This window comes from Mytilus trossulus, chromosome 9 (assembly GCF_036588685.1).
Source record: "Mytilus trossulus isolate FHL-02 chromosome 9, PNRI_Mtr1.1.1.hap1, whole genome shotgun sequence".
In the NCBI taxonomy this organism is placed as follows: domain Eukaryota; kingdom Metazoa; phylum Mollusca; class Bivalvia; order Mytilida; family Mytilidae; genus Mytilus; species Mytilus trossulus.
Window position 1 is genome coordinate 21,702,650 of NC_086381.1, and position 15,998 is coordinate 21,718,647.

At 30.8% G+C, this 15,998-nt stretch overlaps 1 protein-coding gene across 14 annotated transcripts in view; it reads right to left on the reverse strand.

Annotated features, from left to right (window-relative positions):
• LOC134685304 (MAP kinase-activating death domain protein-like) overlaps window positions 1-15,998 on the reverse strand; it is an 82,731-nt gene that overhangs the window by 59,169 nt on the left and 7,564 nt on the right. For all 14 annotated transcript variants that reach the window (XR_010101288.1, XM_063544959.1, XM_063544947.1 and 11 more), the window contains exons 3-6: window positions 11,257-11,398; window positions 7,814-7,972; window positions 6,472-6,603; window positions 4,602-4,715 (exon numbers count right to left, since the gene is read on the reverse strand). Coding sequence is in view for 13 of the 14 variants with exons in the window: in XM_063544959.1 (XP_063401029.1) it covers window positions 4,602-4,715; window positions 6,472-6,603; window positions 7,814-7,972; window positions 11,257-11,398 (547 nt within the window). In the remaining variant the exon portion in view is untranslated. The remainder of the gene's footprint in view (window positions 1-4,601; window positions 4,716-6,471; window positions 6,604-7,813; window positions 7,973-11,256; window positions 11,399-15,998) is intronic.

Consider the following 15,998-nt stretch of genomic DNA (forward strand, 5'->3'; position numbering starts at 1 on the left):
ATTAATTGAATTTGATTTAAAAAAAAAAATGCTTTCAATTCTGATGCAAAAGATTTTTTATAACCATAAACACGCCCAGACCAATATTTCTTACTTTCTATGAGATGGAAATTCTTAAAATATTTGTCATTTTGCATGACTTGAATAGGTAATCTGTTACGGATATATTTGTTCTTTCATAAAATCTACTTTATCATTTGACTAATTGCAGCAATTGCACCAAGTTGGTATCCATTGGCAACTTCTGATGTCTGCTCGGATTTCTTAGAACGAATTGTCTAAAACGAGTTTATAATTATATAGAATAGATTTTTCTTAAACTGAGAACTATTAAATGTCTGTTTTTTACAATACTAGACTTGAATATCGACATCTACAATCCACATTGAGAAAGCTTATAGATTACAGCACATCTTGGCCTAATTAAAACTCATCAATCAATAGATAGAAGTAAAGGCCTGGGAGGATAAAAGGTTTGGTAGAAATCAATCATAGTATACAGGGAGATAAATCATTCAGTGCAGTATTGCCAGTAATTACCACACTTGTGGCGCCTGAATACCAATTGGGATGATTCCGACAGAATTCATTGCTCTTTTCAAGTCTTTTGCACATAGTAATCAATATAAGCTCTGAATAGGCATTACCAGAAAGGGTCAACTCAAATTAACTAATCCATGTACAACTAAATGAACTATGACAAAGTGTTTTTATTATTACGAACATTTCATTATATATATGTTTTGCAAAAATAAAATCTTGCATTGACAAATTTTGATAACAAGATTATTTGTAGCATTTCCTGAAATCATAATACTAAATCTTGCATTTTATCAATTGTCAAACAATCAACAATCACAACAATAAATGCATGCAAAGCATTTGTGAATTTTACAGTATACATGTATGACTATGTTCCACTTGACAAGATTAAAACCCTTATCTGTAAACTTATCTCATTTCACTGTCCACATAACATTGGGCATTGGAAATTTCTTATCACAATCCTGATAATGTGTCATTTATACCCTATGATAAAGAATTGGTCAGCCTGTTATAGAATAATATCATATAAATAATACCTGATAAGAAATAATTTTGTTTTATTCTGAAAGCCTCCACTTAGTATTAACCATTTTTCCTCTGATGAATTTTATGCAAAGCCGAGTCTGGGTTCTGATACCATGTAAATACACTTTCTAATAAATGAGGAACACAACAACTGGAGCAGGATTGTTTACTTTGCTATACATTGTAAAATAAAGGGTTATTGCATGATGAAGAAATCTCCTGTAGAATCTGTTTACACTCATTCTGTTTATCCATTATAAAAATCTTTTTATGACAATATTTACCATTAGTCGTGCAATAAACCTATATTATCTTAAAAACAAAGAATTATTTGAATCTGTAATAATTTTGAATTCTGGAAAATTGAATAGAAATGTATATTGAAAACTAACCCAACTAAATAGGGTAAGGTCAATTTTACTTTCACTATCATTTCGGTATTAACTAACCATGCTAACTATAACCCCCTTAGACATGTGGGCATGGCTAACCCTATTTAGTTGGGTAAGTTTTCATCAAAATTTCTCATCAATTTTTGCAGAATTCATAATTCAAAATTATTCTAGATTCAAATAATTCCTTGTTTAAATGTCCTTCATGGCATTTAAAAGTTCTTGTCCAGACAAGACACACCAACTGACACAACCACTGAACAAGCAGACAAACAGACAGACATGATAATGCCTATATTCATTACCCTGATGTTAATCATGTTAGTCTAGTTTGGGTTGTGGGGAAGTTATTGATGATTTATGAACAATTCTGTTAATGCAAATACTTTCAAACAAAAGCAAACAAGAAAATATCAATAGAATCATGATGATAAAGCATCTTCAGACATATATTTCACATTTATCCTCTGTAGGAATCTTTTACAATAAATAATTAATCCCTCTTGCAATGGCTTTGAGTTCTGATTCTCAGTATTGATTTCGACTAGAAATAACAAATATCTATTAGAATTTATACTGAACGCTTTCTCTTTAATTTCACAGCTGACGTTATATTGTCAATTTCTATACTTTCTAGCATTATTGATTAGATTACAGATTTTTATGCCTGACGTCAATAGCGTGGTGATAGCATGAATGTTGTGATGTCACAGGGAAAAGCACGTACACATTCCATTTAAACATTCCAATAAAATGACATGTTAAAAACCAAGAAAAACGAATAATCAAAAGACCATCCTAAAGTTAACATGTAGCAGGACTAACAAGTTCGACATGACCTTTAAATATAGCACCTTCATGACCGGACACCATTCTAGCTAACATATACCAGTAATACAATGTACCTGACCTTATTAAGCAGTGCTATGACTTACATTCATGACATAAATTTCAACAAAAATGGACAAAACAATGTACTATAACAATGGTACCGTATTCGGCCGTGTATAGTACGCATTTATGTATAGTCCGCACCCCTCTTACATCCCCTTAAAATCGAAAAAAAAAGTTTTGTAAAAAAAAAAAAAAAAAAAAAATTATTGTAAGTCTAGTTCACTGTAAAAATCCATTGAAAGAGAGCTATTCTCCATGTATTTTATAAAAAAAAATAATTATGTTTTATTTATTTCATAAAAAAATGAAATGGTAGAACTTTTCATCAGGTAGTTAATATTTAATAATTTTATATAGTAGGTATGAATCAAGAGATTCATTTTAAAATCAACATTTGTCTAAGTATGTCCAAGCTGATATATAATATAACAGAAATAATTTGAATATTATGGAACAAAAGAAAAAAGAGATCAAACATTTATCTAAATTATTTAGCAGTAATCAAAATTTTAAAACTATTTAATCTTATATAATCTTTTCATTGATCATGTTGTTTTATTGCCTGGGATTATAATATTTAACACCTGTCAAAACTTGACATCATTATTTAATTGCTACACACCCATACTTAATCCCTAATTACCTCTCTTGATTACCTATGCAGGATGTCACACCTTTACTTTTAATAATCAATTTTGAAAAGAAAAGTTAAAAAAAGAATAAAAGAATAAGAATTAAATGAAGTAAATACAATAAACGTCTCCAATATACATTGTTGATGCAGAAAAACGAAATTTAAAAAAAAAAAAAATTTTTTTTTAATAAATTTCGAAAACCGTCTATAGTTGTGTATAGTCCGCACCCCTTGTACACACTACATATTTAAGGAAAAAAAGTGCGGACTATACATGCCCAAATACGGTAGGCATTTGTTTTATTGTTAATATTGTGTAAAATTATATATTGATAGACCCTCAACATTAAAATGGAGAATGGAAATGGGGAATATGTCAAAGAGACAACTGCACCAAAGAGAACAATACAGCCCCAAGGCCACTAATCACTAATGGGTCTTCAACACAGAGAGTAACCAGTACCCAAAGAAGGGCTTCAGCTGACCCCTAAACAAACTATTTTGAACTCTTGTAATGCCTAAAATTAAATGTGCATGTACATATACTTCTTCTTAGAGATAGCAGCCAAAACATATGAACTTTTAATGCTATCATACTTTTCAAGTATAGCTATAAATGACAAATTCAACATGTTACAAATATCTCGATATCAGAAGCACATTTTCAGGATTTACCTTCGTACAAATGATTTTACCAGTACATCATTAAATATTCATAGTATACAGACTACATATAGAACCACACAATTCAATTATTTCATCAATCCCAGAATAACAGGAAAAAAACACTCATTAGTTGGAAAGCTAAGAATGGAATTTTGTGGATTACGACTTAATGAAACACTTTGACGTAACAAATTACTGAATGGAACAAGAGCACGTTGTTGTGATTGATAAAGTAATCATCTCTACTAATGATAGGGATTGGACGAAGGGGGAAATAAATGTCACAAGTGTGATGCTTTTATTGATTAGGATTGTCAGGAAACAGCTGAAATCAAAGCACTAAGTATGGTAGTTTTGTCGCAGTTACAACATAGAATTTCAAACTGGAACCAAATTGTTCAGTTATAGTCTCATACTACATACTCAAACTGTGTCTTTTCTTTTGAGGTACATTTTGTAAATTCAGTGATAAAAGACTAAATACTGTTTTTTTTATTTTTTGTTGACCCTTCAAACTTTACCCTTAACACAAAAAAAAAAAATTTCTTGCATTGCTACGTCTTCTTACATGTCTTAAAAAACTCATTATATAAATTTCATTATTTTGGGAATCTTTCTGAATTTTACACTTCCTTGTCCTCTATGTCAGGAAAGATTTCTGTCCTACAGTCATTAAATGTCAAAAAAAAAAAAAAAGTGAATCACACATTTTGTCTAAAAAACTATTCATGAACATTTATACCTCATAAAAGATTATTAATCCAAAGATTTCCACATTACTAAGTGTCATTCATATATTTACTAAAGTAAATAGCACAATCTGATACTATGGAGCTTTTATCATATCACTCTCATCCAATGCTACTTTTAAACATGGTGTAGACAGTAGCTCAAGACAACAATAAGTTCACATGCAGAGCACATAAAAGTCAAGTATATAATACCTTGTTAGAATCCAGATCTACAAGCCAGACATCATCTGGGATTTTAAATTCTTTCTTGTATGGTATAAAACTGGCAGGAACTCCAATAATAAAAGGTGTAGGGGCACTCAGCAGCTGTTAAAACAATAAGATATGTAATCAAATGGCTTGGAATATATACTACAGGGTATAGCATATATCTAATGGTACCTAAATAGAAAGGAAATTTGCAACAATACGTGTTTCTCGTTTCTCGTTTTTTTATATAGAAAAGACCCTTGGTTTTCCCGTTTGAATGGTTTTACACTAGTAATTTTGGGGCCCTTTATTGTTGTTCGGTGTGAGCCAAGGCTCCATGTTGAAGGCCGTACATTGATCTATAATGGTTTACTTTTTTTTAAATTGTTATTTGGATAGAGAGTTGTCTCATTGGCACTCACACCAAATCTTCCTATATCTATTAAAACATTCAACATGTTACAATATTGCATGTTTTACATTTGATAAGCACAGAAAAGGAAAGCCATTTTTGATCATTTGAAGAACCGTTTAACTGACAAAAAGCACCTAAATTGATACTTATACAGTTGACAAAAAATATTTGCATGGCATGAGCTTTTCTAGAAAAAGGGTAATTCAAGGGGAAGATTATTGACATAAGGTTTTTTGGGAGCTTACTTCTGTAGGTAAGGATTTCGTGTTGAAAGAGCCAATCTAGGTTTGAAAACATTTGGGATTTTGACTGCTCTATTTTTTTTAGTTCTGATCCTGCATTGATATATATGCATACTCTCATTCATTACATGAACTTGTGAGTTTTAGGAGTTTATGTTCCAAATAAACTATGAATGATAAATTACAGGGTACACACAGTGAAGTCATAGTACATTTTTCATTTAAAGTAATGATTTTTTATACAATAATTATTTTACATGATCATTCACCGATTTCTTCTGTTCTTTGTTTCTTTTATAAATTCACTTTTAAAGTATAGTTCAGAAGGTAAATACCCTCTTTTTTTAACGATTTATGTATGTTAAGTATGTGGAACATCTGGATATATATACTGACAATACAGCAACAAATGTGACAAAATGTCATCAATTATTTTGCAAATTTATCAATATCTAGTATGAAAAGGGAAATCATTATAAAGTTGATGTAAACAAATGTTCACTGCAAAAAAAGTCATTCAAATACAAATAATCAGTTAAAACATAAGAGCTAAAAGATACAAAATGTAAACAAATATAGATGAAATGTCGGGTATATTGTGGATTCAATATTAGTCACAAGGTACAAATGAGGTACAGTATGTTGTTGTGGATTTGTGGGTATAGAAGATCCAGTGTTCAGAAAAAATTCATGCAAATGTTTGAATGTACAATGTATATGTTATTAATTTCTGCTTCATGAAATTTGTAAATATTGAATGCAGTCGTTTTTTACACAAACAATGTACATCTAAAAATTGTACAAACTTGTGCTCTCTTGGTTAAGAATGGTGTAGTTCGAGTAGGTGTTACTGCTTTCAGAGGCAAGATGGTTGTAGAGCTGTACATGTATTCACAAATTCCATCATAATCTGCCATGGGCAAAAAGGTGGGGCTGCATTGCAATCCTTTTTTAGTGAAGATGAGTGAAATACAGAACTGTTTTAAAATTAAACTGGTTACATGTATAAATTGAAGTACCTTACCTTTCCTTAACTGTATGGAGGGGACTGTTTGAAAAACAGACTTTCTGGGGTTTTAAAATTATTTAAGTTTAAAAACTAATATACATGGTCTTTTTATTTTTAAAGAAACATCATGATGTATGGTCAGCATGTGTGCATAACATAAGATACTAAAGTAATAAAGACAATGTCAGACTTATAAGAAGTATTTACCTGTTCTCCTGACGACATGCAGGTTGGCAACAATGGTATAACAGGAAACATATATTCTAATGGGTAAAGCATATAAACAAATGCCATCACACTCATTGTCAGGGCATTATAATCACGAGATTGCATCACAACCTACAAGTAAACATATATTCTAATGGGTAAAGCATATAGACAAATGCCATCATATTCATTGTCAGGGCATTATAATCACGTGATTGCATCACAACCTACAAGTAAACATATATTCTAATGGGTAAAGCATATAGACAAATGCCATCAAACTCATTGTCAGGGCATTATAATCACGTGATTGCATCACAACCTACAAGTAAACATATATTCTAATGGGTAAAGCATATAGACAAATGCCATCACACTCATTGTCAGGGCATTATAATCACGTGATTGCATCACAACCTACAAGTAAACATATATTCTAATGGGTAAAGCATATAGACAAATGCCATCACACTCATTGTCAGGGCATTGTAACCACGTGATTGCATCACAACCTACAAGTAAACATATATTCTAATGGGTAAAGCATATAGACAAATGCCATCACACTCATTGTCAGGGCATTGTAACCACATGATTGCATCACAACCTACAAGTAAACATATATTCTAATGGGAAAAGCATATAGACAAATGCCATCACACTCATTGTCAGGGCATTGTAATCACGTGATTGCATCACAACCTACAAGTAAACATATATTTAAATGGGTAAAGCATGTAGACTAATGCCATCAAACTCATTGTCAGGGCCTTATAATCACGTGATTGCATCACAACCTACAAGTAACGAAGACTTAAGTCACAGAAAGTATAAAACACCCTTGTACAGTAAACACATAAAATAAAAGATATTAAAAATAGTTTTAAAGGTTTTTACTGCTTTCAGTGAAAAAGTGTAATATTGAAGTCTGTTTACCAGTAAAATACAATAAAGAAATAAAAATAAATTCAATTCATTTTCTTTTGATGCTATTTTTTTTATCTAGCTTTGGCTATTCCTTATAAGGTCAATGATGACTATCAAAGGTCAAGATAACCAACTCCTCCTCTGTGGCATACAGCTGGATAAGTTATTTTTCCAATAACAAACAAAATACTATTTGCCAGTTTAGATCTGGGGTGGAAGTCATAAAATTTTGCTCAGTGCTTGGACCACTAAAATCATGCTCGAAACACGAAATCAAAATAATCAAACTATTTGATTGGTTGATTTTAGAGTATGAGTACAAAAACCCCTTACTCGAAAGTTTTATGACTTAAAGGCCTAATCACCACACTTAAGATAATTTTTCTATATAGATGTTAATTTCACTTGTGCTTACCTTATATTCTAACATGATAGCGGTGAGAACTTTCAGGCATGTATCAACACCTAACAGTTCTAATGGTAAATGTAAGGGGAAGTCTATAAGTGAAAACCGGGTATGGTCTGGCAAGGCAAACAACAATGGGGGCTGTAAATCTTTTGGTAAAACCTGGACCTGAAAAAGAAAAAGAAGAGTTGTACGACTTTTTTTTTTTATGTTACATGTATCTATCACATATTTCAGATTTCCAATGTATTTGAAATGTGTTGGTTTATAAAGCATCTAACCATCATAAAAACTGTGCTTTCTTTTTTTTCTCACTTATTCAATTACTATATTCTAAAATATTATTTGATTTAAAATGAGAGGCCAGATGAATTTCCAGAGAAACAGATAGAGACAGCACTGCAATGTAAATTGTACAATGAATATGATATGATATCAAAAATAATGAATAAGACAATATCAACTTAAAAATTTCAGTGTAATTTTAAATAAGATTACTTGTTAATTTGTGGAATGAGTGCCATAGAGCAAAGATTTACACATAAACCAGTGTTAGGGCTGTCATAACCTTCAAGTGACAGATGTACAAGTTTTTGCTCCTTGTTGAAGACCCCACTGTGATGTTGAGATGGAGGATAGCAAATAAAGGCACTTTATCAAATGCATGCAAAATATTTGTGTCATGAATTTTTATGCAGCATATCCCTTGTTTTGATTATCGAAATCTTTTCTCGTTATAAGTTATTTGTACAAAAATTAGAGCTTTAATTAAAGAAAGAAATAATGCTTTTTATCCATTATTCATGTACAAAATTGAACCTTTACTTTTTTGTACAGAGCATTTCACATAGCTGTTATGTACATATATATATATATAACATCTCCATGCCTTATATATTATGTACTGTAGTACACCGCTAGATTAAAACTGAGGAAAGGTAACACACCGCCAACGAAAGCTTTATTATTGTGAAGCCCAGGTGGTCGTGTAGTCTAGTGGGACGGCTACAGTGCAGGCGATTTGGTGTCACAATATCTCAGTAGCAAGGGTTCGAATTCCGACGAGGGAACAAAAAATTTGCAAAAGCAAATTTACAGATCTAACATTGTTGGGTTGATGTTTAGACGAGTTGTATATATATATATATACAAGGTTCATTACTTCATTTACTTTCTATCCAAACTTATAGTCTTATATAATAGTAGTTCGTAAAATAAAAAAAATTATTATGAAATTTAGTTATGTACATGTTGAATCCTATATACATGTGTATTATATATACATATATACATGTGTATACAATGTACTAAAAAACAAATTAATAAATCCACATCTTGAAATAGGTCAATATATAATATATATATACCCTATTGAAAATGTCAAACGTCTCAGATTTATAAATTAGTAGCTATATAGGTATTTATGTAGGAGGATAATAAAGTCACATCTTTGCTATATATTCAATTGAAATATTTTCCATAGAAAAGTGTTTTACACAACTTGATTTATCTTTAAAACAGCCAATTTATACAAAAGGTTAAAGAAGCCTATATAATGTATAGTTTTTCATTTATTTCATCAAAGTTTTATGTTTTACATGTTGTAATAGAAATCAAATGACATTTTGAGAAAGTGGGAGTAATATTTTTTTTTATGCAGGAGGTGATAAAGGAACTGAATAATTATATACCAGTGAAAGGAATTAAAATCATGTAAAAATGGTCCTAAATTTGTATTTATAGCTCCAAGCATGTATCACAACTTTCGTTTCATTTTAAATTTGGAATCATTCATAAGTATTATAGTGATAATAAAGTAACATCTTTCAAAATAAATGATGTAAAAGATATAAAAGATTTAATTTACAAATACATTGTATAAAATATCTTTTTAATCATTATGTTTTGAAAGCATGAAAAGTCATATCAAGTACAAATTTGGTGACTTGATTTTGTGATAAATTTTGTTTGAAATGCACAATGTAAGTTATGTATGTACATTTGTACCAGGGGCACTGGAATAAAACTACCTTTATAACAGCTGTGAAAGCAATAGTTATTACATCCTATGGGTTTCCTTTGTTAAATTTTAACACATGTACGGAAAAAATAATATAGGAATTCACACATTCAATTGATGTTTTTTTACCCAATGGGGAAAGCTTATTTATCATGTTTATCTGTTAAGTGTAAAACTATTTTTCCATTGAGTTTTTTTTAATTTTTGAAAGTAATGCTGAGCTTGTTCACAACATCAACCATGAATGTATTACTGTTAAAAAATAACAATAGGGCAGCTTCAAAATACATTGACTGTTATCTAAAAGTTTCAGTTAGTATATAATAAATGTAAATAGACCAAAAAATATGTTGATCAGTTTCTTGCTTCCCTTCCTACATTTGTCCTACAGTTACTCTATAAATTTTACAACCTTAAAATCATGAAACAAACAAAAAATTAATCAACTAAAGAATAACAGCATTGCATATTTTGTATTCAATCAAGGACAGTCCTTAAATAAAGGACTACATGACTTATGATGGAAAGTAAGAAAAACATAACGAACAACATCATAACAATGGATCATTGGAAACAAAAACATGTGACTTTTATGATACATGAATGTATTTAATTCTGTACTAAGCAATGATTAAATGCTAAAAAATTGCAAGTATTACTTGAAAAAACGCACCTTAACAAAATGTTTATACTTCTTCCCTATAACCATTGATTTCAACTTATCATGACATAATCATATAATATCAATAATATGTTTTCCTGATCTTAAGATTCTAAAGTATACTAGTTACCCATGCAAGTGATTGATTTCCAAATCAAGGAAAAATCTTTTACAAAATGTCAATTACTGTAACGAGTCTGAAGCATTTCTGAGAAGATTACACTTAACAAGGGCAATTTACTGCAAAATACTTTTAGTAAAGGTCCATCCCACTTTCTTTAAAAGAGAACTTGAAGTGAAAGATTCAGTCAAAATCAATTTGATTTTGTTCTGTTTCAATATTATTAAGCCTCTTTGAAGCTCATTAGATGTCAATTTGACGACTTTCATTTACAAAAAGTTCCATCTTCTCAACCATTTTATTGGAACAAATTTCTAGATCACCTTCAATTTCAAAAGCATTTAGCTTTTAAGTCTGCCAGTTAACTATGCTCTAGATAGCAAAATTATCAAGTTCGGTGTACTAGTGCATTAACTCGTTTATCCAGCACCAATGTTACAATAGATGTGGATGTAAGGTAATAACTAAAGACAATCCCATGTACATGTATGCACTGCAAGCAAAGTTTACACATTACATGTTCAAGCAAAATGAGCTTTGTTTTTAATTTATACCTTCAATATATTTATTTTATGGTTTTTTAAACAATCTAATTTTTAGTCAAAATGATAAAATCCAAATACATTTTTTTAATGCAATATAATACTAACCTCAACTCTTGTTTTGCCAGGAACTGGTACAGGTGCACTTAACAGTCTCAGGATCCATGTCTCAATCTCTTTGACTTCATGCATGACCAAACCTGTCAGATTGTCACTTCCCTGTCCTGTTAAAACTCCCCATACTGTGTCCCTGAAATGGCAGTCAACTATTTTACATGTGCATGCTTTAAAATGAGTTATACATTTGTATTTACCTTCACAGTATTGTTGGAGTTGTGATACAATTTTAAAGCATGCATGGCTATTAGACTCAGGTCAGTCAGGAATGAAAAAAAACATATATAAAGACACCAAGTAAGATACAAATGCAGACCGACCGTGCAAGGGCTGTATAGCCAGTCAAGGTCTTTAAAAACTTCCATTTGTTTGACAACTGCAGAGGTGGAACTCTAAAAGTACTTGGGGGCAAGCTGTATACATGTATCACATATGGACACAACTTTAAACAGAGATTAAATATTTGACGCAGCATCATGCATAAGTTTCTCATTTTCTGACACAGAATGAATGATGTGGTCTTAAAAATTTAAATTGGACTGGAAGACAAGTAACAACTCTGGCCACTACATCGCCTTTCCAATATGCCTATCTATATAACTTAAGCATATCTAATGGACTCTGAGTATGTGCGGTATGGGCTTTGCTCATTGTTGAAGGCTGTACAGTGACCTATAATTGTTTATGTTTGTGTCATTTTGGTCTTATGTGGATAGTTGTCTCATTGGCAATCATACTACATCTTCTTTTTTATATTCAAACATTAATAGACATACAAAAACATGCATAGATGTATTTTATGCTGTTTAATGATTTTCTGTGTAAACATCATTTACACTGGGCGTATTAAAAACTCCTGCTGACAGTTATGCACACAAATTAATTTTGAGTTGCCATAAATAATATTGACTGTTTACAGAATCAATTTCAGACGCCAAGTGTAAATAAGCAGATTCAACTTTCCTTCTATAGCAATTTACAATGTCTACAGGCTACAAATGTCTAACCAAATCCAATAACAAGTGTTAGTTTTTTCTAGTCTAAACCATCCTTAACTTTTTATGCTTCAGACACATTTCAGAATGAAATTAAATCAAAATTGTCAGATTGTCAAAAAAAAGTAATCAGAATTCCTATTGGAGCTTTTCAAAGACAATAACAGTCTGTCATTCATGTCATTACCATAGAATGTCAAAAGTTCAACCTACACAAAATGTAATATAATATTTAATATGATCATGATCAACAAGGATGGAATTATACAAAAATAAAAAGATATCAGTACAGATTTCATAGTACTCTGCAAAAAATTGTTTAAAGCTACAAATGTATGATTATTTTGTTAATCATGTTGATAACACATTTAGTTTTTTTTCCCTGACTGACCTGAGTCTAATAGCCATGCATGCTTTAAAATTGTATCAGGACTCCAACAATACTGTGAAGGTGAATACAAATGTATATTAATGCAACTACATAAACATGTACATGTAAATTAATCTAAAATCCTACCCTACATGTATGTTTATATTGGTATTTGTTAGTTAACTTCTTTGGTTATAATCAATTCATGCTGTGATGAGTGTTTTGGATGGACATGTACATTAGTTGAACTCAAACTCACAGTATTGTTGGAGCCTTGACCAAATTTTAAGTACTTCTAGATCTAGTTTGTACCTGAAGTTAAACTTTGTACATTGCACATATGTTGCATACATGTACAATGTATATGTACTTTGTATGTACAAGCAAAATATGTCTGTCTCTCTTTGAGAAGAACAAGTGCAATGTGTAAAATACTGTGGCTGCTACATGTACATGTATTTACTAGAGATGTCAAATTTGAAAATTGCTGCTTTTAGTCAAGCGTCTAAAGACTTTAATACCATAAATGTATACAGCTCATTTATTGCATGTGCATGTACCATGTGTACTAATTATGTAAACTGGCAATAATCTTAGTACACACTGTATTTACTTTAATGAATATCTGTAGAAAATGGTTACTCTATTGCAACAGTACAGTAATAATTAAGGAATCGTAAAAATATTACATTTAATGATCAACAAAGGGGCAATGCACTCACAGACCCCAGTGGCGGATCCAGAAATTTTCATAAGTGAGGGCCTATTGACTGACCTAAGATGGGCCCGCTCCAGTCACGCTTCAGTGATTCCCTATATAAGCAACCAATTTTTTTCCCAAAAAGGGGGGGGGGCCTAAATCCGCCTCTGGACCCAGGAGACAAGATCAATATCTATAAAGTGTTTTTTTTCTGTTTAAATAGGCCTTTTAAAAGTAAAGAATCATTATAATACGTACAATATTAATTGGTAAATGAATTAATCTGCAATTAGCAAAATGAAGAGTAGCACTGTTAATCTCCATCAATCGAACTGACTGCTGCTTTTTTTTTAACTTTTTATCTCAAAAGCCCAAAAAATCAAGTTATTGCTTAACCATGTTTTCTTTACAAAGTTACATACATGTCATTGCATGTATATATCATGTATATATAAAAGTAAATTTTTGGTACATGAACTTTTCAATGCTGAAAAAAAACATTATTCAAAAATTAAAGACCATCATGTGCACTGCATTTGAAATTCAGTAGGGATTCTTAATTCAAGACTCATTGCAAAGACAGCATTTCTAATCAATAGTGTATGACATGAAATGTCAATTTTAATCTTGTTAGAAAGAACAAAATTCAATCAATTTATTAGTATGTATATAGTTATTCTTGATTAAATTGTATTTATAACAGCAGGAAGCTTAAGCTTATAATATACAATTGTACTAAAAAGTTTAATGAAACAAGTCCTTCATGAACTGAGTAAAGTTTGCCTTAACAAATAGTCTCAATTGAGTTCATTGTTTACCTTCATGAGTCTAAAGTACTATTTTGTTACACTTTTGGGGGGAATTCTTTAATTTACCAATATAGAAGAGGCTGTCACAATGACAGCAAACCGGATTTATTAACATTTATTTGTGTCCTGGCAATATCACAAGAACCATTACTGATGATTGGTGAAAGTGAAAATCGTCAATATGACAAATTTGACCTCTATTTTGTCATCAGTATCAACATATTAAAATTTGAAAAGCTTAGATTGAATGGTTTGTGAGTAAATGCAACAACATGAATGGAAACACCATTTTACAATCTTTCAAGAACCATAACTCCTGAACGGTAAAAGTCAAAATCGTCATTGTTGAACTTGATCTTCATTTAGTCATCAGTACCAACATATTACAATTTGGGAAGCTTTGGAAGAACAGTTCATGCGTAAATGCACGGACACGACTGGAAACGCCATTTTACGATCTTTCAAGAACCATAACTACTGAACGGTAAAAGTAAAAATCATCATTATTGAACTTGACCTCTATTTTGTCATCAGTAACAACGTATTAGAATTTGAAAAGCTTTGGTTAAATGGTTCATGAGAAAATGCACGGACACAACTGGAAACACCATTTTTCAATCTTTAAAGAACCATAACTCCTGAACGGTAAAAGTCAAAATCGCCATTATTGAACTTGACCTTCAGTTAGTTGTCAGTAACAACATATTAAAATTTTAAAGCTTTGGTTGAACGGTTCATGAGTTAATGCACGGACAACATTTGATTGCCGCCCGCCCGCCCGACTGACTGCCCGCCGAGCATCCCCAAATCAATAACCGACATTTTTGTCACAAAAATCCGGTTAAAAATCAAACTTATGTTTCTTGATAGTTGACCATTTCATTTTATACACTTTTCCTAACGAAATAATTATTATTATTTCCATATTTGGACCATAATTTGGTATTCGGCCTTTGGTTTCTTTTGGTATCCTTTTTTATAAGTTCTAAAACTTTAACTTTTATTCTGTGGGTTGTGTTGGTGTTAGAATAGTATAAATGGAACAATTGAGTTTTTCAAGAAAAATTAATACATTTTGATTCACCGTTTACCTGACAGGAAACCACACAGGAAACCAATCTTTATTTTCTTTATTTGGCACAATATATTTCAAAAGACATAAATGAACACCATTATACTAGTGTTACTTGCTTCATGTTAATATTTAAAATGTATTTTCAATGTTTAATTAAAGTTTTTTTTAAACTCAACAGGAAACCATAAGAAACCGAAAGCATTTTTTAAGTTTTATTTTATTGCAAAATCTGCTTAAAATAATCTGAACAGTATACTTTTTCTTAAAATCTATCTTTAATGTAACAGTATTATAAAACTCCTAAATATGTGCTTGTTTTGAAAACAATTAGTACAATTTATGCAGAAATTTCCACTTTTTCTTCATTGATACAGGATACCATAATCGTTGTATCTTGATGTTTAAGCCAAAAAAATGTATTTATATTTGGTTTTGAAATTCCAGTTATATACAATTTATTCCAAATCATTGGCAATGTAAAATTCTTTGAATCCAGTAAAGAAAAAAACTTTTAACTTGGAATTAAAATCTTTAAAATAGGCACCATGTGATATTTGTGACCTGTACACCATCTTCATGGTTTCCACATTTTTACCTACTTTAGTGGGCTAAAATCAATAATTTAAAAGTACTTCCTTTCAAGTCATGCATGGTAAAAGTTTACTTCTCCTTTGACAAGTTAATTGTGTTTGCAGAACATGAATAAAAAAAAAAAAAAAAAAATTATGACAAGATACCAACTTTGTACATTCCAAGTGTAACGGTATATTAACATGTATTTTTT